This window comes from Trichosurus vulpecula, chromosome 2 (genome assembly GCF_011100635.1).
Source record: "Trichosurus vulpecula isolate mTriVul1 chromosome 2, mTriVul1.pri, whole genome shotgun sequence".
Classification (NCBI taxonomy): Eukaryota; Metazoa; Chordata; class Mammalia; order Diprotodontia; family Phalangeridae; genus Trichosurus; species Trichosurus vulpecula.
In genome coordinates, this window is record NC_050574.1 from 420,733,024 (window position 1) to 420,756,181 (window position 23,158).

Sequence of the window (23,158 nt, forward strand, 5' to 3'; positions counted from 1 at the left end):
AAGATCTAGAGATAAGGAAACCAAAACTGAAAAGTTAAGTGACTTGCCCAAAGTCACCCATCTAATAAGTAGCAGAGCTGGTATCTGAACCCAGATTTTGTGATTCCAAATCCAGGGCCCTTTCCACAACACACTGCCAAAATGACACCATCACAAAGTCAAATAAGTTGTACTGACAGCCATACATGAGGCTGCTAGGTAGTACAATAGATAGAACACCAGGCTTGGAGTCAGGAAGACCTGAGTTCAAATCTGACATCAGATACTTACTTGCTGTGTTTGCCTTAATCCACTGAAGAAGGAAATGGCAAACCACTCCAGTATCTTTGCCAAAAAAAACCCCATGGACAATATGGTCCACAGGGTCATCAAGAACCAGATGTGTCTGATCAGCTGAACAACAACACTACCCCACAGCTTTCAGGGAAGTTGTGGGGAAAATTCCAAGTAAAAACCATGATTTGCCCATACAGCATAAGCTGTACAAACTTTCTAAGAACAGTAAGATATGCTTTTCAGCTGTTGTTTGGTTGTTTTTCAGTTGTGCCCAACTCTTCATAACCCCATTTGGGTTTTTTGTTGTTGTTTTTGGCAAAGATACTGAACTGGCTTGCCATTTTCTTCTCTAGTTCATTTTGCAGATGAGGAAACTGAGACAAACAGGGTTAAGTGATTTGCCCAGGGTCACACTGAGGAGGCATCTGAAGTCAGATCCAAAGTCAGGAAAATGAGACTTCCTGACTCCAGGCCTGGTGCTCTGTCCACTGTACCACCTAGCTGCCTTACCCTCTATCCTACATAGGGGAAAAAACAAAACAAAACAACAGTACATTTACAAGACAGATGTCAATATTCTGTATATCTCTAGGATTTTTGAGACAACCCATTTCTCAAATGATTCTAATCAGGAGAGTTCACATTTTATGAAATTTGGTCAGATACAGATAATAAAATGGCAGATTAAGATTGTGTAGTATTATTCAGTAAGCACTCATAAAACCACCTTTAAAAGTAAGCTTTATAGAACAAAAATGCTCCAAGTGAATTCAGTAAACTGAGGAGCTCACATAATATAGTCCATCTAAACCATTGGCATGTAAGTACAGAATGCCACCTCTAGCTAAAGAACCCATGTTTTAAACAACTACAACAAAAATTTGCAATCTGTGTAAGTACCATCAACTGTAGTTCAGTCTGCATAGGTAATACTAAACTTACATTTCACTGAAGGTTAAACCCTTGAAAGTATATAAACTGTGGCTCAAACTCAGACAATGTTAGCTGCTTGGAATGTCAGCTTATAGAAGACAAGGGGCTTTGCTTCCTAAATGTTTAGAAAAGAGTCTAGCACACTATTCAGCAGAGAGATATTATATGATTATGAAGAGGAAGAAGAGGAGAAAGAAGTGGAGGTCTAGGAAGAAAACAGAGGACGAAGAAGGAATAGGTGATTGGAATTGGAAATATAGTATTTTTGGAGGCTCTATGGGAAATAAAACATCTTTCAAAACCAAGAGTGAAGATCTGTACTAATCAGATAACTTTTAGATTGCTGTTCATCCTTTGTTCTTAAAGAGGACCGATTTCATCAGGAGAGTGATGTCTTAATTTGCAAGTGAGTTGGATTTAAGTGAAGCAGAGCTGTGCAGAATCATCAGCCTCACTCTCTCCTCTAGAGTCATCAGAGGCCAGTGGCAAGACCTAGGTCAAGATGACTAGCAAGGGCCCCAGTGAGGTGGGATACCTTGGCCTTTTTAGGCTAAGGTCTTTCCGAGGTCGCAGTTTGTCTGAGGCAGCACCCATTTAGTAACTGAAGGCTAGGTAAGAATTGAAGCAAAAAATTTCCTTGTTTATATAAGCTTCCTGAAGGCAGAAACTGTTTCATTTTCGTCTTTGTAGCCTCAGCGCCTAGCAGTGAGCTCTTGGTAAAGATTTATTGAATCTTTCTGTTATACTGTTTCTTCTCTGGGCTACATTCGTGACTCTCAGGACTTTTTCTCCCCTGCCCCACCTCCCTGAATTCACTCTGCTCCTGCAGCTCCTTCCTTGATTAGTCTATTGCTCCCAGAACCTCATTCCGGTACAGCTCAACTCACGTGTAATCAACACGGTGTCACCTTCTCTGCGTCCTGGATGACCTCCCTTCTTCAAATATTCCTAGAGTACTCTGATACCTCCTTTGTCTCTCTTCATTTTCAACCTTGTATTATTATCCATAAACAGGTCATATCCTTCAATAGAATGTAATCATATAGAAGGCAGGTTTTATGACTATTATATTTTTGTCCTACCTCATATCTGAGAGACAAGGACTCCTGTGGGAAAATATGCTTTATATCCTATTAAGATGTAATAGATGTTTCAGTTTAATTGTTTTTCTTTGGTACAATCGGGGATGTGTTAGAGCCACCTTGAACGGGCTCACAAGACATAACTGTTAAAATTTCAGTGTGAGCATTTATAGCTCAGAAATTACAAATTAGAGCTTGATTTATTTTTTTGGTTGATCATCTAAACTTAATTGATGGAGAAAACATTAATGATACAGATTAAACTCAAAAGCGAGTCTTGCATTTTCAGACATCCAGTTGTTAAACATTTATCACCACATCCCTGAGTTAAAGGTGGTTCAATTTGGAGGGTGAAGAGGGTTTTTGGTATTTTCTTCAGAAAAAAATGCTTCCGGGTTAATAACAAAAGCAGTTATTAAACCTGTGTGTGTGTGTGTGTGTGTGTGTGTGTGAGAGAGAGAGAGAGAGAGAGAGAGAGAGAGAGGGAGGGAGAGACGGAGAGAGAGACAGAGAGATACAGAAACAGAGAGAGAGAGACACAGAGAGACAGAGAGAGAGAGAGAGAGAGAGAGAGAGAGAGAGAGAGAGAAAGAGAGAGAGAAAGAGAGGGGGGGAAAGAGAGAGAGAGAGGGAGGCAGGGAGGAAGGAAGGAGTATGTATACATATAAAAACACTAATACTGGCAGCCTATATTCTATAAAGCTTGGTTTTAAAGAAAGTTTTTGTGAGCTTATTGAATAATGCTGCACAATCCTAATTTGCCATTTTATTATCAGTATCTGACCAATCCAGTGTCAATCCAGTCAGATTTCTGTATAGCGCAACATGTACAGGCTTCAAATCCTCGTGCTTCTTGGATTCTCCAAGAGGGAAAAACTGGGACCTAAGGCAACCATAAATGAAATATTTAACTATATGCATATGAAACTCAAAAGCATAAAGGTAATTTTGTCAGTGATATGAAGGGTGAATTGAAAGAGGGAAGGCAGGAAGATCTATTAGGTCGCTAGAGTAATAATCCAGGTAATTGTTTTGGTAATCAGAGCTGGTGTCATGATGGCTGCAGTAGGAAGAGAATGAGACAATATTTTTTAGGGATGCAGCAGAAGTATAATCAACATGACTTAGTAACTAAATGGATATGAGAGGGTAGGGAATGGGAAATCAGAAATATACATTCATATATGTATATGCTAAACTTTGGTACATTTAAAATTTAGAGATGCTTTATTTAGTGCTTCACTAAACATTTTAACTTTTGCATATTAAAAGAAAAAATGGGGTTTAATAAATGACAGATTTTTACCGAATACATTTTATACCAAATATATCCTTCTTACTTTTTTTTAAACTTCTCTGTTTATTATGAAGATTTAATCTAGGTTTCTGATTCATTTTCTAAATCAGCAAAAGCTTACTTTGGCATTTTTACAGCCATGTCACCTCTAAACTATTTTCAGTAGCCTTTTGGGCTTTTTGTACTGAAATTAGGAAGTTGGTCTTTATTTTGTTTTTCCTAGCAAGGAATAGAATGTGAAATCCCAAAGGTTTAAGTTCAAGTCACAGATGAAATTCATGTGTTCTGATTATGTGCTGTTTGAAACCAATTATGTTTATGGCATGCTAAGGAAAGACAACTGTCCCAACATGCATCAACACTCCCCAAACTAAAACCAGAAATGTTTATATTTATGATACAGAACGGTTCCCTGGATTACATCGCACCTTAGGTTGGGTTTTGCCACCATTCTGGAGACAAATTGGTATGTGTATACATATATATATATATATATATATATATATATATATATATATATATATATATATATATATATATATATACATATATATATGTATATATATGTATATATATATACACACACACACACATATATACACACACATATATATATATTATATATGTGTGAGTATATATGTGTATATATATACAAACACATACATACATACATACATACACACGCATAAATTCAAGTCAGTTGACTAAAATAAAAACTTTGAATATGATTTTTTTTGCCCAGAACATACACATATATATATAGAAATATGTATATGATATTCAAAGTTTTTTTAAATTTTAGTCAAATGACTTGAATTTGACTTAAAGTTATTCATTAAATACATAAGATGTTGTTCTTTCTTCCTCCTATCTCTCTCTCTTTCTCTGTTTCTATCTCTGTCTGTCTCTCCCCCCACCCTTTCTAAGTACAAAACCATTCCACAATTTAGTCTGCAACACTTGTATTTAAGAATTTTAATTCAAGGTGGAAACAAGGGAAATAAAATCCCCAAAGAAATACAAGTCAAGACTGAAGTGCTGTGGGAGAGCTTTGAGGAAAACTTGCTTATATATATTGTGGGCACAGCAGAGCAGAGCCCTGGGCCTGGGGTCAGGAAGACCTAAGTTCAAATCCAGCCTCAGACACTTACTAGCTGTGTGGCCCTGCACAAGTCACTTAACCCTGTTTGCCTCAGCTTCCTCAACTGTAAAATGAGCTGGAGAAGGAAATGGCAAACCACTCCACTGTCTTTGCCAAGAAAACCCCATGGACAGTGATTCATGGGAAAAATCAGACACACCTGAACAATAACAACAACAGGTTCATTCGGATTGTCTCTTTATTTTACTAGAATTGCAGATATTCATAAAAATAGTCTTTCCCTTCCAATTTCAGAGTTTTAAAGTATTTGTTAAGCATGCCCACAGAAACATACAACACTGAAATCACCTGAACACACTACCAGCTTTTGTGACTGACTCATCTTAGAGACCTTTTCCAAGGTCTGAAGAAAACGATGCCCCTTCTAAGACTTTGTGAAGAAAATGCAGACAAATATGCATGAACAAGCACATGTGAACATACAAAACATATGAAGCTCCGGAGAGCTACTGAAGGGGAAAGAGGGCAAGCTGAGGACCAGCTAGTGGTGCAGACAAACTTTCAGCAGGTCACATGGTGGATGAAATGGTACTTGAGGAGAAGTCTTAGAACCAGAAGGAACATGCATTTCTAGGAAAAGCCCAGTTTAGTAAATGATACATTCCTAGAAACAGATTATTTCCTTCTCAATGAATGGTAATTAGCAAATTCATCAGTTTTCAGTAAGGAAAATTAGATTGTTATCCAAGTAATGAAAAGAGTCAAAGCAAACACCAGCTACTTTTTTACCCTTTAGCTCACAGCTAACAAATGAAAAATGTGTGGTGAATGTGAAGGAATCTGGTAATGTCAGAAACTGTACAAATGGGATTCTTCATAAATGATACACAGTAAGATTCGATGCCTAAAACCTACCGCATTCCAAAAATCACTGTACAAAACATCTGTTTTCTGCAAGATTAGCACAACTGAATACAAATGTGCCTCCCCTGAAGGAAACAGGGAGATGGTAAAAACTGATTCCAATGCTATTTATGGAAAAGAATTTAGACAAAATTTAGGCTGAATCATGAAGGCCATTTCCTGACACAAAAGAGTAAAGAGTTTATAGGAAAATCTCCCAAGGGTGAACGCTTCATCTTTTGGGCTTGTAAAAGAATGTATTTTCATCACTAGCATGGAATGGATTGGAAGCATTCTATTCTATTATCTAGATAACTACATAATTCTGCCTCATGTTAAATAAGCTCAACCTCAAGGCTGACATACAAAGTTAGACGCAGCTCAGAGACCCACTAACAGGAATACCACTACAAACAAATTTCTTTATAACAAAATAACAAGTTTTACGGACCACTTGTCCCAAGAATCATTTGATAAAAAAGAGATCTTGAAACAACTAAATTTGGAAAGTCCTTGGAATCTGTTGTAATGGAATCTGTTTGTTCAAAGCCTTTTTAATTTAACAATCAAAATTGTCCATTTTACTGCCTGTAATGCTCTCTATCTCTGGTCATAAATTCTTCCCTTATCCATAATGTAATGGGATTTGATTGCTTTTTTGTTTATTTTTTTTAAAACAGGTGGGTTGATTTTAGCTTTCAGAACTCCATTTGGACATCTATAAACTGTAAATTTTATGAAGAAGATGTGCATAAATTATCTAAAGAAACCCTGGATGCTTGCTTAATTCACAAGTCTCTTTGTGTCAATGAAAAGGAAACATACAACCTTTGGTTTTATCATCTATTGTGTTCCTGAGAGAGATGTAACTGAAAGAAAAGAGGATGTAGACAGTATCTGACATTTGAAATGTGGGTACATAAGACTCTTAAGAACTGGATAAAAAGGAGAATGACATTTTCCAAATTGATGTGTACACATACAGTAGTTTCCCTACATCTCCCCACTCACTGGCCTTTATTTATCTCTTAAGACTTTAGAACAGAGGATTTTAACCTTTTTTGTCATAGATCCCTCTGGCAGTCTGGTAGATAAATAAGCCTATCTCAGAATAATGCTTTTAAGTGTGTAAAATTAAATTCTTGGGATTGAAAGGAAACCAATTACATTAAAATATAGTTAAATACTGAAACAAAAATTCAAGGAGCCCAGGTTAAGAATCTCAGCTCTACACAGAATAAACTGAAGAATAATTAAATCTTTGTTCCAAACCCCTTTCTGGCCTTGACCTGGGGTGCAGGTGGGCGGAAGTGGAAGGAAACCACCTATCTTTTGAAACCACTTAAGACGATGCCTGTTTCTCATCCAAAAGTGAAGAGACATCACCAGTCATCCAGGAAAGGAAGTGTCCTTGTGACTTCCTCTGGGCTATGGTGCTGCATTGCTTTTAAACAACAGGTGGCAAGTCTTGGCTAAAATCCTAACTTCTACAGGAAACTTTTCCCAACCTCCCTTCATTCTAGTGCCTTTACTCTATAGATTATTTCCAATTCATCCTGTATATAGCTTGTCTGTACATAGTTGTTTGCATCTTGCCTCCCCCATTAAGCTGTGAGCTCCTTGCCAGCAGGGACTGCCTCTACCTTTCACTGTATCCTCAGATATTAGCACAGGGCCTTGCATAAAAGTAGGCACTTAATAAATGTTTTAAAATATACATAAGCCACATGGGAAAAAGGAAATAATTTTCTTTAGGTTCACTTCTTCGGATATCAATAACAGTCCCTATGACTATTACTTTTTAATAACAGTTTTACTTGGAGATACAGAAACAAAAGAAGTTGAAACATTTTTCATTCATTCTTTAGAATCAGAAGACCAGCTCTTCCCTGAATTCTCTGAACAGGATTTCCAGTGACATGAACAGCATTTATGAAGTAAGACAGCGCTAAGTTCCAGAGAAGGGATACCGATCCCATTATGATTTTCTTAATTTCTAAGGCATGTTCATACACAGAGCACCAAAATACTTGATGAACTTTTCCAGGCCCAGAACCAGCCAAATTTGAAGGAAAGGTGCCATGGAGAGCGTACTGACCTAAGACCTGAGTTCAAATCCTAGTTCAGACATTCGCTACCTGGGTGACCTTAGACAAATTTCTTAACCTGAGTTTTGGGTTCCTCATCTTTGAAATAAGGGATATAGACTAGAAAATTGCTGAAGTTCCTTCCATATCTAGACCTATGGTCCTAAGATCTTATTTTGAAATGACAATGACAGTGCCGCTTACCTTCTGGAATAGGCTGGGAATGCTTGGCTCCTTGGTCCAATTTGAATTCCAAATATAAGGTAGGTGTGCGAGTAAAAATCCTGGACTGGAGAATGGAAATAACAATCAGTATTTTTCTGATGGCATAGTTCTCATAAAAAATAAATTAACTAAGGGATACATAAAACTGAATACATTTGCAAAGTCTATTTCAAGTAATTTAGATCTTGGTTCTATGGACAGGTTCTATGGGCAAGTAAGTGGCACAGTAGATAAGAATGCTGAGCCTGGAATCAGGAGGACCTAAGTTTAAATCCAGTTTCAGATACTTACTAGCTGTGTGACCCTGGGCAAATCACTTAACTCTGTTTGCCTCAGTTTCCTCATCTGTAAAATGAGCTGGAGAAGGAAATGCCAAACCACTTCAGTATCTTTGCCAAGAAAACCCCAAGTGGGGGTCACAAAGCATCCATGAGCAGACATTCTCTACCATCCTAGGAACACTGTCTAAATTCAACAGATTAGTAGCCACAGAAATTCCATAATATCAGATTTTTAAAATAAGCTAAGAAACCACTTAACTTTGTTGCCTTCACATCCCATTAAGTCTGCTTCATTTTATTTTTTATATCCTCAGAGCTCAGCACAGTACCTTCAACAGAATAGGCATTTAATAAAAGTTTTTTTGAATTGACTTACTACCTGTGTGATCTTGGCTACATCACTAGGGTAAGTCTCTGGGTCTCAGTTTCCACATCTCCAAAATGAAGGAGTTAGACTAGATGACCTTCAAAGTTCCTTCTAGTTCTAAATCTAGAATCCTACAAATCTCTTGAATTTAATTTATTATAGATAATAAAATATCATAAATTAATTTATTATAGGTAATAAAACATAATGTTTTTACCTTTAAGTGAAATACGATCTATTTCACCAGAATGTGAATATTATTAAATTTAATTTAATACTCAGGATTCAATTTATTTTAAAAAACTAATTATAAATTTCCAAAAGCTTTGATTAAAATAATCATAAAGCATTAAAAATGCAAGTCAACTGAACAACGCAATAAGAAAGTGGAAAATAAATCTACCAACACTCAAAAGCTTCAGATATTTGTACCATGTGGTTTTTTTTTATTTCAAAATTTTGAACAAATTCCAATTGCAAAATATTTAAAAACAAAAATTCCAAAGCAGCTCTTCTTAATTACTGCACTTTTACAAGCTGTCCAGAACAACCCTGTAGCTAAAGTGTGTGTATATTTTTCTTTCGGCATTTCCCAATTTGTTATCAGGCCCAGAGTTTGTTTGTTTTAACCTTTTTCAAAGGATGGAATGCATATATATTTAGATGTTGAAGACCAAGAACTGACTTCAGGAGGATTTCATTTATAGTATATTGATTTGTTTGACTTAAATGATTCTTTTCCTGACTTCAAGCATGTGCTATGAAAAGGAAATTTTTAAAAATATTTTTCAAATATGCTTGAATTATACAAATACCCAAATTAATAAAAACTTTAATATAATGACACCTGTTGTTAAGGCATAGGGACTTAGTTAAACTAAAAAAGAGCATTAGTTATAATAGATACATCAAGGGAATCTCAATTCACAAATTTACTCATTATTCTTCCATTTCAAATATTTGCTTCCTTGATCTTTAGTCTATGCCATAAAGAATATTTAATTTCATGAAACATTTATCGCCATACCAGTGATAAAATCCATTTTATAATAACCAACATTAGAAAATGTGTGCACGATGGGTTTGCTTTTTTCATGAAAATTTCAATTTTCATGATACACTTATAACCATGTTTCCATTTCTATGCTTCAGATTACTTTCTCTCCAAAACTGTACAAATCTCATCTGAAATCTGTATACACATATTTTAGCAGTATATTTAAAACAAAGTTCTTTTTTCTACTCATATTAGGAATCAAAATGTTTATTCATAGTAATGGCAATATCCCACACCTTTTGACATAACAAATTTCATCCCTTATAGGATAGGATTTCCCTTTTCACCATTAAAAGCTCCTTTTGAAAAGGGTTTTAACAAGACAGAATACCTTACACTGAAAGCTAGGCACTACTTGGGGTGTGGGGTAGGGTATGTTTTGTGTGTGTGTGTGTGTGTGTGTGTGTGTGTGTGTGTGTGTGCATGCCAGCCTGTAAAGGGTGGGGTGAGGGAGTTAGGCTCAAGATAACCTTGTTAATAGTCAAGACACAAGGATGTAAAGTGAAATTGAATTATGGAATGAGATCTACACATCTTATTTCACTTTGCCACTGCTATCCAGAGCTTTCCCTCTTCTATACTAGATATTACTGTATCTGGATGGTAAAGAAGACTCCAATATATTTCCTACATTCGAGAGATTTATAATCTAGTTGGGGAAATATGACAAGTAAATGAAACACAAGGTAGAACATCTTAAGTACTACAGAAGAGCACAAAACAAAGTGATATATAGTTTACCCAGAGAGGAACTAGATAGATCTGCCTATGTATGAATTGAAGACCTAACCACCTATTCATTTTAACATCTTGAAATTACCTTTTCCTGCCTCTCTGAATTTCCTCTAGGCTGCCTTCTTATATCACCATTCTAGGGCTCAGCTTCCCAATAATTATTTTCCTAAATAGTTCATTTAGTAGGAAAGTCATAAGGTGTAGTACAGAAATGATTTTAGGGTTAAAAAGCTAATACAAATACACCAAAAAGTCACCCAAAACTTCTTTGTGTGATTCTGTAGTATAAAACTGTGAAACTCTGTGTCAATGGGCATATTGGTTATTAAGGTAGGACTTTTTATTAACTGTTTTCTCTTTCGGAGCACTTAGGTAATCAAATGCCTTTTATGAGTCCGGTCTTTGTTTCTTTGATTAAATCAGGAGTCTTTGATGACCTGCTTACCTGAAGGGAAAGCCTAGTTTAAATGGGTTTGAGTCGCATGTTGTGATGCCCTTTGACCCTGAATAGGGTATACAAACTCAGAGGTTGGCATTTTGCCTTTGGGGTTCTCACTCACTGGAAGAGTGCTGGTGTGGAGATTCTGGGTAGCTGCTGGAGCTCCCTGGCTTTGAAGAAACTCAGATGTTGGTACTTCTGTTTTTGGTAACTATGTATGTGATGTCTTGTTCAGACAAAGCCTGTCTGTTGAATTGTGTTATTTGCATTGTTTATATTGTCTCTGTTTGTAATTTGTCTGTATTTGCCCTGAAATTCAGGGTCCTGGCTTTTCCCTCTGAACTAAGTGAATGATATATGATTAAAGGGAGACTGTAAACCCCTTAAAGTTGCTTTCCTTAGAAAAGCAGATCAAAGAACTTGTGCTAGCAGCCCTTCTGTGTGCTCTTGTTGCTGGTTTTGTTGGATCTTACATCCCTACAGCTGCTGCTAGCCACACTGTTGTTACAATGGGTTACTTAGAACTCAGAAAGGTAGAACTCTGTCTATTTTAGGGTATGATTTTTATATTATTTTCTTTTGTAAACAGTGTTTTGGATTCAGATAGTAATTTCATAATATGAATTATTTGATACAATGTTATCTAGAATGACTAGATGCAGATTAAATATGACTTGTCTTTCATTATTTTTCCCATCTTGCTGTTTTCTTGGACTTTATGGTCTCCAGAAATTCATCTTCCTGCAAGAACACTTCAACTCTGAAACTCACACCTCCTCAGTACCCCTTGTCCCTGAACTGCCTACCTCTCTCAGCAAAGAGAGGGTAAAGATTAGACATTGGAGTGTTCTTCCCAGGTCCTCCATTGATGGAGGGAGCCCAAGGCAGGCACCTCATTATTACCCACCAGCTGCAGTATTTCATCATGATCCCAAACTGGAGGATGATGTAGAAGGCATAGGTACCTCATGAAGCTTATTAATATATGAAGGAAGGAAGACTGAACACACACACACACACACACACACACACACACACACACACAGAGTTTGGTGTAGAAATACATTAAACCCAACAGGCAGTGACAGGAAGCTTAATAGAAGGAAAAGGGTCATGAGGAAACAAATAAAATAAAAATAAACTTCAACTTTGGTGAGTGAATCTTAAATAGAAGTAATAAAAGGAAAGAAAGTAGGTATAAGAGCCTGTGCCTGGAGTATGGTCTAGGTAAAGAGTCAGTGGCGTGGGAGTGGACCACTTCTATTATAAATGACTAGTGTCAACTAAATTTCTTCTTTTTTTTACTGCTTTCTTCTTAGTAAATAAGTGGACAAGTGGCACAAAGAACAAAAAGCATAAGCAAATAAAAGAGAAATACATAATTAGCAAACATAAGCAGGAATATGAATGAGATGAATTCCGTTGACAACAAACTTTGCAAGCAACTAGGAGATGGACCTTTAAATATAAAGGAAATGTAAATAACATAAAACTATTCTTCAGTGACCTGAAACCACAGGAGGAAATGAAATAATCTATCTGAAGAGCAAAGGAACTCAAGATGCAACCCAAAGTGTCATACTCTGAAAACTTGAATCTAACTATTAATGAAAATAATTGAGAGCATTTGAAATATTCTTTCAAATCCCAGCAAATTTGGAAAACACAACAGGGGCCACTGGATTGGAAGAGGTCAGTTTACATCCCAATCCTAAAGAAGGGTAATGCCAAGAATGTTCAAATTATTAAACAATTGTGTTCATTTCACACACCAGCAAGGTTAAGCTTAAGATTCTGCAAGCTAGGCTTCAGAAATATATGAACTGAGAATTACCAGAAGAGCAGCCTAGTTTTTGAAGTGGCAGAGGAACTACAGACCAAATTTCCAATATTTGCTTGATTATGGAGAAAGGGAGTTCCAGAAAAACATCTACTTCTGCTTCATTGACTACACTAAAGTGTTCGACTCTGTGAATCACAATAAAATGTGGAAAGTCTTCAAAGAGATGGGAGTACTAGACCATCTTACTTGTCTCCTACATCTACTTCTGCTTCATTGACTACACTAAAGTCTTTGACTCTGTGAATCACAATAAAATGTGGAAAATCTTCAAAGAGATGGGAGTACTAGACCATCTTACTTGTCTCCTGAAAAAACCGTATGTGGGCCAAGAAATAATAGTTAGAACTGAACATGGAACGACTAATTAGTTTAAGATTTGAAAAAGAGTATGACAAGACTGTATATTGTCATCTTCTTTACTTAACTTATACACACAATACATCATGGGAAATGACAGGCTGGATGAATCAAAAATCAAGAATCAAGGTTACTGGGAGAAATACCAACAATCTCAGATATGTAGACAATACCACTCTGATGGCAAAAAGTGAAGAGGAATTAAGAAGACTCTTGCTGTGGGTGAAAGAGGAGAGCATAAAAAACTGGACTGAAGTTAATGTTAAAAAAGAAACAAAACTACCATCTTAGCAACTGGTCCCATCATTTCAGGGTAAATAGAGAGAGAAGAAATGAAAACAGTGCCAGATTTTACATTCTTGGGTTCAAAGATCACTACAGATCTTTGAACTGCAGGCAACTGCAGCCATGAAATTAAAATACACTTGCTCCTTGGAAGGAAAACTCTGGCAAATCTGGACAGCACACTAAAAGCAGAGACATCACTTTGCTGACAAAGGTCCACATAGCCTGAACTACGGTTTTCCCAATAATGTATGCATATGTAAGCAATGTACAGTTGTGAGGGTTGTACTATAAGAAAAGCTGAGCCCCACAGAATCGTCAATTCTGAATTGTGATACTAAAGACTTCTGAGAGTCCCTTGGACAGCAAGGAGATCAAGTCAGTCAATACTTAAATACATTAATTGAGGCTATTCATCGGAAGTCAAACACTGAAGCTGAAGCTTAAATATTTTGGCCACATAATGAGAAGACAGGACTCATTGGAAAAGACCTTGATGTTGGGAAAGATTTAAGGCAAAAGGAAAAGGGGACTTCAGAGGATGAAATGGATAGATAGTGTTATGGAAACAACAAACATGAACTTGGACAGAGTTTGAGAGATAGTGGAGGATAGAAGGGCCTGGTGTGCTATGGCCCATGGAGTCAGGAAGAGTCAGACATGACTGAACTACTGAACAACAATACAATTCAAAGAAAACCAGATCTAAACAAATTGTTTGCTTTGCAAATACTCTACTCAGGAATACAGGAAAGATAAAGAAATTCAGCAAGGCATACAATAAATACAATGAATGCACAGATAAAAATAAATTGGGAGGAGTGTGGGAATACTAAAAGATGCCACTAAAAGAAGAAAGGGGGGTCGGAGTCAAGATGATGGCTTGAAAACAGGGACTGGCTTGAGCTCTCCCCCAAATCCCACCAAACACCTGTAGAAAATGAGAAGGGTCTATTACACCATGCTGGGAGTGGAGGGCAGCCCAGCATGGACTGTGCCAGAAGAGATCAGGCCAGAGTAGATTGGGCAGAGCAGGCTTCAGGGCACTGAAGCACTGGAAGCTGTGACAAGTTTCAGGATTCTTAACCCACAAATTCATTGGTGGCTGCTTTCAGAGCTCTATGTGCACAGACAGTGGGGGGGAATCAAGCAGCTGATCAGAGTGGAAATGCAGGGATCTCTTTACTGGCACCAAGGCAGTGTTCTCTCATTCTGCCCTGCTTGGATCTGGGTCGCAGTCCTGGTTGGCAGTCCTTGGGGGAGGAGGAGGGTGGGTGTGACAGCGCTTGTGGTGACTATGGAGAGGGAGTTTTCCTGGTAGCTACACAGCAGAAAGGAGTGCTTGCACTCACAGACCAGAGCACAGATCAGGAGAGGAATATCATACCATCTCAGAATAGAAGTAGCTCTGAAAACAGCAGCACAAAACCCCTGAAGCTTGGTACAAAGCATTCTCCACTCTAGAAGCAGTCATACCCCGACAAAGAGCTCAAAAGTAAAGTAATTGGCTGAGAAAACAAGCAGGCAGCACAAAAGGACTCAGACTATAGAATCTTTCTTTGGTGACAAAGAAGATCAAAACATACAGCCAGAAGTCAACAAAGTCAAAGGGCCTACATCAAAAGCCTCCAAGAAAAATATGAATTGGTCTCAGGCCATGGAAGAGTTCAAAAAGGATTTGGAAAAGCAAGTTAGAGGAGTAGAGGAATAACTGGGAAGAGAAATGAGAGTGATGCAAAAAAAATCATGAAAAACAAGGCAACAACTTGCTAAGGGTGAACCAAAAATACTGAAGAAAATACCACCTTAAAAAATACACTAACTCAAATGGCAAAAGAGCTCCAAAAAGCCAATGAGGAGAAGAATGCCTTGAAAGGCAGGATTAGCCAAATGGAAAAAGGAGGTCCAAAAGACCACTGAAGAAAATACAGCCTTAAAATTAGATTGGAGCGAGTGGAAGCTAGTGACTTTATGAGAAATCAAGATATTATAAAATAGAACCAAAAGAATGAAAAAATGGAAGACAATGTGAAATAGCTCATTGGAAAAACCACTGACCTGGAAAATAGATCCAGGAGAGATAATTTAAAAATTATTGGAAAGCCATGATCAAAAAAAGAGCCTAGACATCATCTTGCAAGAAATATCAAGGAAAACTGCCCTGATAGTCTAGAACCAGAGGGTAAAACAGAAATGGAAAGAATCCACTGATTACCTCTTGAAAAAGATCCCAAAAGGAAAACTCCTAGGAATATTATAGCCAAATTCCAGAGTTCCTAGGTCAAGGAGAAAATATTGCAAGCAAACAGAAAGAGACAATTTGAGTATTGTGGAAACACAATCAGGATAACACAAGATCTGGGAGCTTCTACATTAAGGGTTGGTAGTAAATGGGGATAGAAATAGGGACAGGGAAGAATGAAATAAGGAAGGCAAGAAGGGCTTTGAATATGATATTCCAGAGGACAATGGAGCTAGGATTAAAACCAAGAATCACCTACCCAGCAAAACTGAGTATAATACTTCAGGGCAAAATATGGATTTTCAATGAAATTGAGAACTTTCAAGCTTTCTCAATGAAAAGACCAGAGCTAAATAGAAAATTTGACTTTCAAATAAAGAATCAAGAGAAGCATGACAAGGTAAACAGGAAAGAGAAATTATAAGGACTTACATAGTTAGTCTTACACAACATGACTATTATGGAAGTGTTTTGCATAACGATACATGTATAACCTATATTGAATTGTTTGCCTTCTCCACGAAGATGGGTGGGGAGGGAAGAAGGGAGAGAATTTGGAACTCAAAGTTCTAAATACAAATGTTAAAAAAATTGTTTTCACATGTGACTGGGAAATAAGATATACAGGTAATGGGGTATAGAAATCTATCTTGCCCTATAAGAAAGTAAGGCGATGGGGGGGGGGGAGTGGGGTGATATAAGGGAGGGCAGACTAGGGAAAGGACAATCAAAATACATGCCATCTTGGGGTGGGGGAGGGTAGAGATGGGGAGAAAATTTGTAAGTCAAAATACCTTGGAAATGAATGTTAAAAACTAAAAATAAATTTGATAATTTTTTTTAAAGAAAGAAGAAAGATGCCTCTGATGTGAACAACAACAGTAACCACAACAATGATAATAAAATAATAAGAGAAATCATTAAGAGACTGGAAAGTACACAAAGATACAAGAGTGAAAGAGGAAGTGAAATAGAAGTGACATTGAAGAAATATGCCTGAAACATCATGGACTAAACCTCAAGGTCAATCAGTGTTTTAGTGGGATTAAATTGTAGAATGGGAGAGCATAAAGGAAAAGGGGGAGGAAAAAGATAGAGGGGAATAAACCCTAATCAAGTCAAAGGTTGAAAGTTAAGGGAAAGTGATTCCTGCGGGGTTGCTTAGGAAGAAGAGGGAAAGGGTGAGGAAACAAAGAAGTGGAAGAAAAGAGGAAATTTTATTTCATTGGTGGGAGTGGAAACCACTGAAGAACATGTTCACGGGGAAAGAAAAATATTTTATCAATGGAGAAAATACTTTGCCATGAGTATTATCTACAAGGATTTGATGCTTAGAAAGAATACTCATCCTGCCTCAGGAGAAGAGAAATCCCAGCTCCTGGGGTTAGCTGACACTCCAAAGAGCAGGAAGGCATGGAATCAGAGAGATTTTACGGCAAATGGGACTAAAGGAACTATGCTTATGTGTTACAAAGCAGGGCTTTACTGGGGAGTGAGGAGAATTAAGCATGGAGATGAAGGCTAGTCATAATGTTGTTTAAAAAGAAAGGTATCAGGGAAACATTTTAAAATTGCTTAGCAAAGAAGAGAGAGAATTCAGTCAAGCAGGACCAGCTTTGGAACTAATGGTCTAAATTTGTTATATACTTAAAAACAAAAAAACCAACAAGCTATACATAATAGAAATTCATGGCTTCACATGCAATCTTCTAGTCCCATTTTTTTTGGCAAACGGAAACATTTATGTTTACCAGTATTTACATAGTTCACAATAAGAAGAAAAATAAAATTTTAAAGCATACGTGTGTGAGTATGCCAGGACTGGTGAGGGTTTGGCATAGAAGGTTCTCTGTGTGTCGAATAATTTCCTCTTTTCTTTCGCTATTACATGTGTTGAAGCAATGGGCTTTGAAATTGCCTGGTAGGTGGTTTTTACATAGTTTATAACCAATTCAAGTCCCCCCCTATAAACCTTCAAAGAACAGGGAAGAATATCCCCTGTGTGACTACATAAATGAAACCAGAAAACCCACTGATGGCAAATGCATGTGGAGGCTCAAATTAACAATAAATCAGCAGAACTCAAATCACAGATGACCATAAGGGTGGCACACAAGGAGGGCAAGATGTGATTTTACTTAAATTGCTGCCTAATCTCCTGATGATCCCCTAACGATTGGGAATCCAACAACACTGCACTCAGGTTTGTCCAAGGAACAATTCTAAAATTATCTTCTGAAAATCAAGGGTATTATTTACAACATGTTGGATATACACTTTGTGTGAGAAACCTTTCCTCTCCTGCCAAAAAAATAGGTCCCCTGATTTTATACATTCCTCCAGAATGGTAGTGATGGTGACAGTGATTATGATAACCCATCATGTCAACACAGTATTTTAAACATGCTATGATTATAATAATCTTTCTAGGTAGGCAGTTGCAGAAACTATTATTTATTCCTCAGGAAAAGGGTTCTAGTGCTGCTTACATGATAAATGCTGATCATTGCCCTAACAGTCTTTTTTAGTTTAATTTTTAACATGGTGATATTTAATTCTCACATTACAGTGAAATAGAAAGAATACTGCAATTCTGCAGTATTAAAAGAATTAAAAACCAAAGGGGTGTCCATCTGCTGGGGAATGGTTAAATGAAGATACGCAAATATGTAAACGGAGTAGAAAATTATTACATTATAAGAAACAGTGAAATGGAAAGCTTCAAAGGAACCAGAGAAGGCCTATACAAGCTGACACAGAGTGAAGTGAGCAGAAACTGGAGAACAATTTATACAATATGAACAACATTATAAGGAAAAACAACTTTGAAAGACTTACAAGCTCTGATCAATGCAATGACCACCTATGATTCTCCAGCACTTATGATAAAATGTGCTATTCATCTCCTAACAGAGAGGTAATGGACTCAAGATGCTGAATAAGATATACATTTGTGGATGCACCCAGTGTAGAAGTTTATTTTGCTTGATTATATATATTTGCTACAAGAACTTTTTTTTTTCTAATGAGGGGGTTGGTAGTAAAAAGGGATAGAAATAGGGATACAGAAGAATGAAAGAAGGAAGGCAAGACAAGGAAAGGAAAGGGAAATGAAGGGAAGAGAAAAAGGGAAGAGCAGGGAAAGGAAGGGAAAAGAAGAAAAGAGAAATAAAAGAAGAGGAAGGGAAAGGAAGAAGGAAATGAAGAGAAGGGAAGGAAATGAAGAAACTAATTTCCCATCATTGCCACTCTACCAGCACTTAAAACATAGGTCTTATACTAAAGATTATAATTAAGTTCATATTTCTAATTTCCTCAGATATATATATGAGGAAACTGAGGCCTCAGGAATTTACATGACATTTACAAGGTCATAAGAGTAGAAAGAGTAGGCACATAATAAACAGAACACTGGACACAGAGACAACAAGATCTGAGTTAGACTCCTGTCTCAGATACTTCCTAACTGTGCGATGCTGAGCAAACCACTCAAGCCTCAGTTTCTTTATCTGTAAAATGATTAAAATAATAGCACACACCTTTTTGGGTTGCTGTAAGAATCGAATGAGATAACATCTATAAAGCATTTTGCTGACGTACTATGTAAATGTTAGGGTTTTTTGTTGTTAGTGTTATCGAACTGAAGAAGAGAAAAGGCATTCTGGGTGGGTTCTAAGGTAGCCATCGATTAACTGGAAAGGTTCAAAAGGAAGGCAATCAGGATGGTGAAAGGCCACAAGATCATGGCATGTAAGAATTAACTAAAGGAACTGGAAACATTTACCCTGCAGAAGAACAGACCTTGGGAAGCATATGATGGCTATTATCAAATATTTGAAAGACTCTTATGGGGAAGAAGGGTGAGATTGACTTTTTTTATCTGCAAAGGGCAAAACTATGAGTAATAGGTAGGAATTGCAGAGAGACAGATTTAGGAAAAATGCAAAAGAAAACTTCCTAACAATTATGTTTGTCCAAGAACTGAAATGGGTCTTCACAAAAAAAAAAAGGCTTGACAACCACTAGATGGGTATACTGGGACACGGATGGTGTAAGGGAATGGAAAAATTAAATGGCCTCTGCAGTATCTTCCATTTCTGGGACTCTGTTAATATGTAAAGAGGGGATTATACTATCTTGGGGAAAAGTTAGTAATGACCTAAAGTCAGAGCCCTTCCCCAGCCTTCAATTTTAAAAATTTCCTTTTGATCTCTTAGACTAGAATTGTACAGAAGCAAATGGAGCAGAATGGTGTATTTGGGACCACAGGAAGCAAAGAAACAGTCTCTTTCATTTATCTTTACCTTTACTCCAACCCTGTCTCTCCAACTCTTCTTTTTGCTTCCTTAATAACTCAGTCATCTTTCCTGACCTTTCTATCTCAATCTCTTTCCTCTCACTTCTAGCTTCTCAGGATGATTCAGGTTTCAAAAAATAGGGCCCTTTAGTAACTGAGCAATGAATTACTTCACAAAAGGAAATTCTGTCTGCCCTTTAGCCAACAGGGGTGCCTCCAGATGGGAAAAAAAGAGCCTTATCACTCTTGCTTTACAAACACTTTAAGAATAAAATTATAATGGCCCTCAGGCCCAGTGGTGTTCTATGACAAAATGAAGACCACATCCAATGGGGGCTGTAAAACAGATTAGTTCAGAACTAGAATTACCTTCACCTTATTTCCTTCAAAAAATTTCCTACTCACCCAGGCTTTCATTTGATACCCCTAACATGCTTGCTTCCTTCCTCCAGTTTTATTTGTAAATGTGATCCTAATTAAGAACAGAAATCACTACCACATGGAAGCCCTGTGGCCTCAAGGCTGACCCCAAGGAATGGAATAGGGGGCTTGGGTCTAAGTGCAAAGGAAAATTCCTTCCCTTTGCCCTTGTTCCTTTTTCTCTTTCCATGGATAAGAATTGCCTTCTTAACTTTCTGAATGTTTGTGTTTTTACAATAACTACACTTCCTGGACATTAAGTGACTTGAAGTCAGCTTCACATGTCAAAATTGTAATTGCTTTCAACATCGGGGATCCACAGACTTTTAGAAGTCTCCACAGGACTATTTTCAGGGCCAATTGTGGTTTAGTGCTTTTTAGAACCCACCCTCACATTCACAAATGCTGTGATTCATTGCTTGGTGAGTTATGGTAGGTAACTGTGGTATCAGATGCCAGACTTCAAAGTCTTATGAGATGTTGGAAATGATGTTTGAAGCAGTTCCTAGATCCTTGTGAGGCTGGGGGCGATGGTGGTAGGGAATTCAAGTATTCATTGTGCAAACCACAACAAATATGAAACTAGCTTGAGAATATTGAGGTTACGGGATTTATTCTTGTGTAGGTCAGCTAAGGTATAATCCAACAACTACACCAAAAAAGAACAGAAAATTATTTTGCATAACTTTTGATTCTCTTTATAAACTAAAAGTGATATATACACACATAGCATCTTCTCAGTAAAAAGAAATTCCATTCAACTTACATTACGACATACCTTCTCATTTTTAGTACATTCCTCAAGGTTCTCTCTCAGTCAATAATGAGCATTCATTTAGCACCTAATATACACTAGGCACTGTGCTAAGTGTTGGGAAACAGTGAAGGGCCAAAGATAGTCCCTGTATAACAGGGGAGACAATATGCAAACAACTATGTACAAACAAGATATGCATAGGATGAAATGAAGTCACTCACTAGAGGCTAGGTGATAGCATTGAGGGGAATTGGAAAAGCTTTCTTGGAGAAGATGGAATTTTAGGAAAGCTAAAGAAGCTAAGAGTTGGGGGTGAAGAGAATTCCAGGCATAGGAGAGAAGCCAGTGAAAACGCCTGGAGTCAGGCCATAGAGTGTCTTGCGAGTAGCAAGTAGTGAGTAGCAAGGAGGCTGGTGTCACTAGATTACAGATTACACAAAGAGCAGTAAGAGAGGAGAGGGACAGGTTATAAAGGGCTTTGAAAGTCCAGGCAGGACTTTGTATTTGATCCTAGGAATAACAGGAAGCCATTGGAGTTTGCTGAAAGTGGGGGGACATAATCAAACTTGGGCTTTAGAAACACAAGTTAAGTAGAAGATAAACTGGAGTGGGGAGAGACTTCAGACAGGGAGAGCAACCAGAAATCTACAGAAAACAGGCGTCAGGTGCTCTCTCACCCTTACACAGACTTATCAGCATAGAATGAGCTCTCCCCAGGACTATAATTAGCAATTTTGGGGCCTGGGGCAAGCAATACAAAATGGCTCTCAAGAAACCAAGATCAGTACAATTACAGAGAAGGGGAAATTAGTGACCAAGGTGATTCTGGCAACTTAACTAATTATTCTTGTTAGTTTTAACACAGGGATGCTAAATTTGGTTGTTTCTACACTGCTAAAGGAGTATATGTGTTGGATTTTTTGGAACCTCTAAATTTTGGTTCCGTGGGGGCACGGCCCACACTTTTTATAATTCTGTTTTTACATCATCTTCACAGAGTCAACAGAAGCAGGAGCAAATTGCAAAAAGAGCATGGCTAAGTGAGATGAAATTATATGAGATATCATTTCCTGACACCAAGACCAATAATCAGGATGTATCTTTCCAGCTTACCTTTCGGAAGATTCCAACATAGTCTAAGCGCAGCTTCCTTTCTGAAGGCTTCAATTAATGAAAGTGAAGGCCTTAAAGGGCAGAGACTGCACCCACAGAGGACTCAAGATTTCTATAAAGTCAGGAGGCATTATTTTTTTAAAACCATTCTAGCCCCTCAGATTAGCTAGGACCTTCTTTCTGACAGCTTAGCTCAGAGTTCCTCAGTTAGTAAACCTCTATCTACCAGAAAATCTTAAAGTCTTACCTTTCTAATCTCCGAGCCAGTCCCTGATACCATCTTCATCTTTACCCTTTCCACAATTTGCTAGAATTTTTATTAGGAAGAAGGGAGGGAGAAGAGTTGTCCAGCATATCTCCCTACTCTACTCAAGGACTTTACTGTAAGAATCTTGAAGCACACCCCAGCCACCACTGCCCATTTTAGCGATTGCAAAGTTTGGGGAAAATGAAGTAAAGTAGCTTGTTGTTGCTGAATCGTTTCAGTTGTGCTATGTATGTATATCTTTATATCTCTATATATACACGTGTGTGAACAACAATCTGTAAAACAGGCCCACGCAACTCGGCAATAGGTAGGGGCCAAAATTAAAATAGGCTAAACTTCTTTGGGCCACAGATAGGTTTTCAGTGGTGTGTGGGTCAGAGACCACTACTCGCATTAAAAATAGACAGAGATCGTTCTTGAGAGAAGGCAAAAAGGAATTTTATTGCTTTCTCATGAGAAAGGACGCCACCCAAGCAGGGGCACTTTAATTATGTTTTATATTTATTCAGTCTGAATAAATGGGGCACGTCCCCTGAACAGAGTACAAGAGAGTACAAAGGCCTCAGATGGATGCCAGTCCTTTTATTGACTTTCCCTGTGAATCTCTCGCCAGGTTCTTCATTGGCCAGATACAACCCCTTGACTGCCTACATCATGCTGTCCTCAAATGGCTAGTTTAAGCATGAGTACAAGCCTCTGACCTTTCACTCCAGAGCTTTGATTAGAATTAGTTCTAACCAGTAACCTGATTTACATTCTGCTAAAGCTGGGGGGGAAGGTGGAGGAAGAGGA

The 23,158-nt window shown here is 37.6% G+C and overlaps 1 protein-coding gene across 3 annotated transcripts in view; it reads right to left on the minus strand.

Moving 5' to 3' along the window:
• The window catches only part of PIR (pirin), a 121,960-nt gene that overhangs the window by 25,630 nt on the left and 73,172 nt on the right, over positions 1 to 23,158 (minus strand). For all 3 annotated transcript variants that reach the window (XM_036745563.1, XM_036745562.1, XM_036745564.1), the window contains one exon: positions 7,885 to 7,969. In XM_036745563.1, coding sequence (XP_036601458.1) covers positions 7,885 to 7,969 — 85 coding nt within the window. The remainder of the gene's footprint in view (positions 1 to 7,884; positions 7,970 to 23,158) is intronic.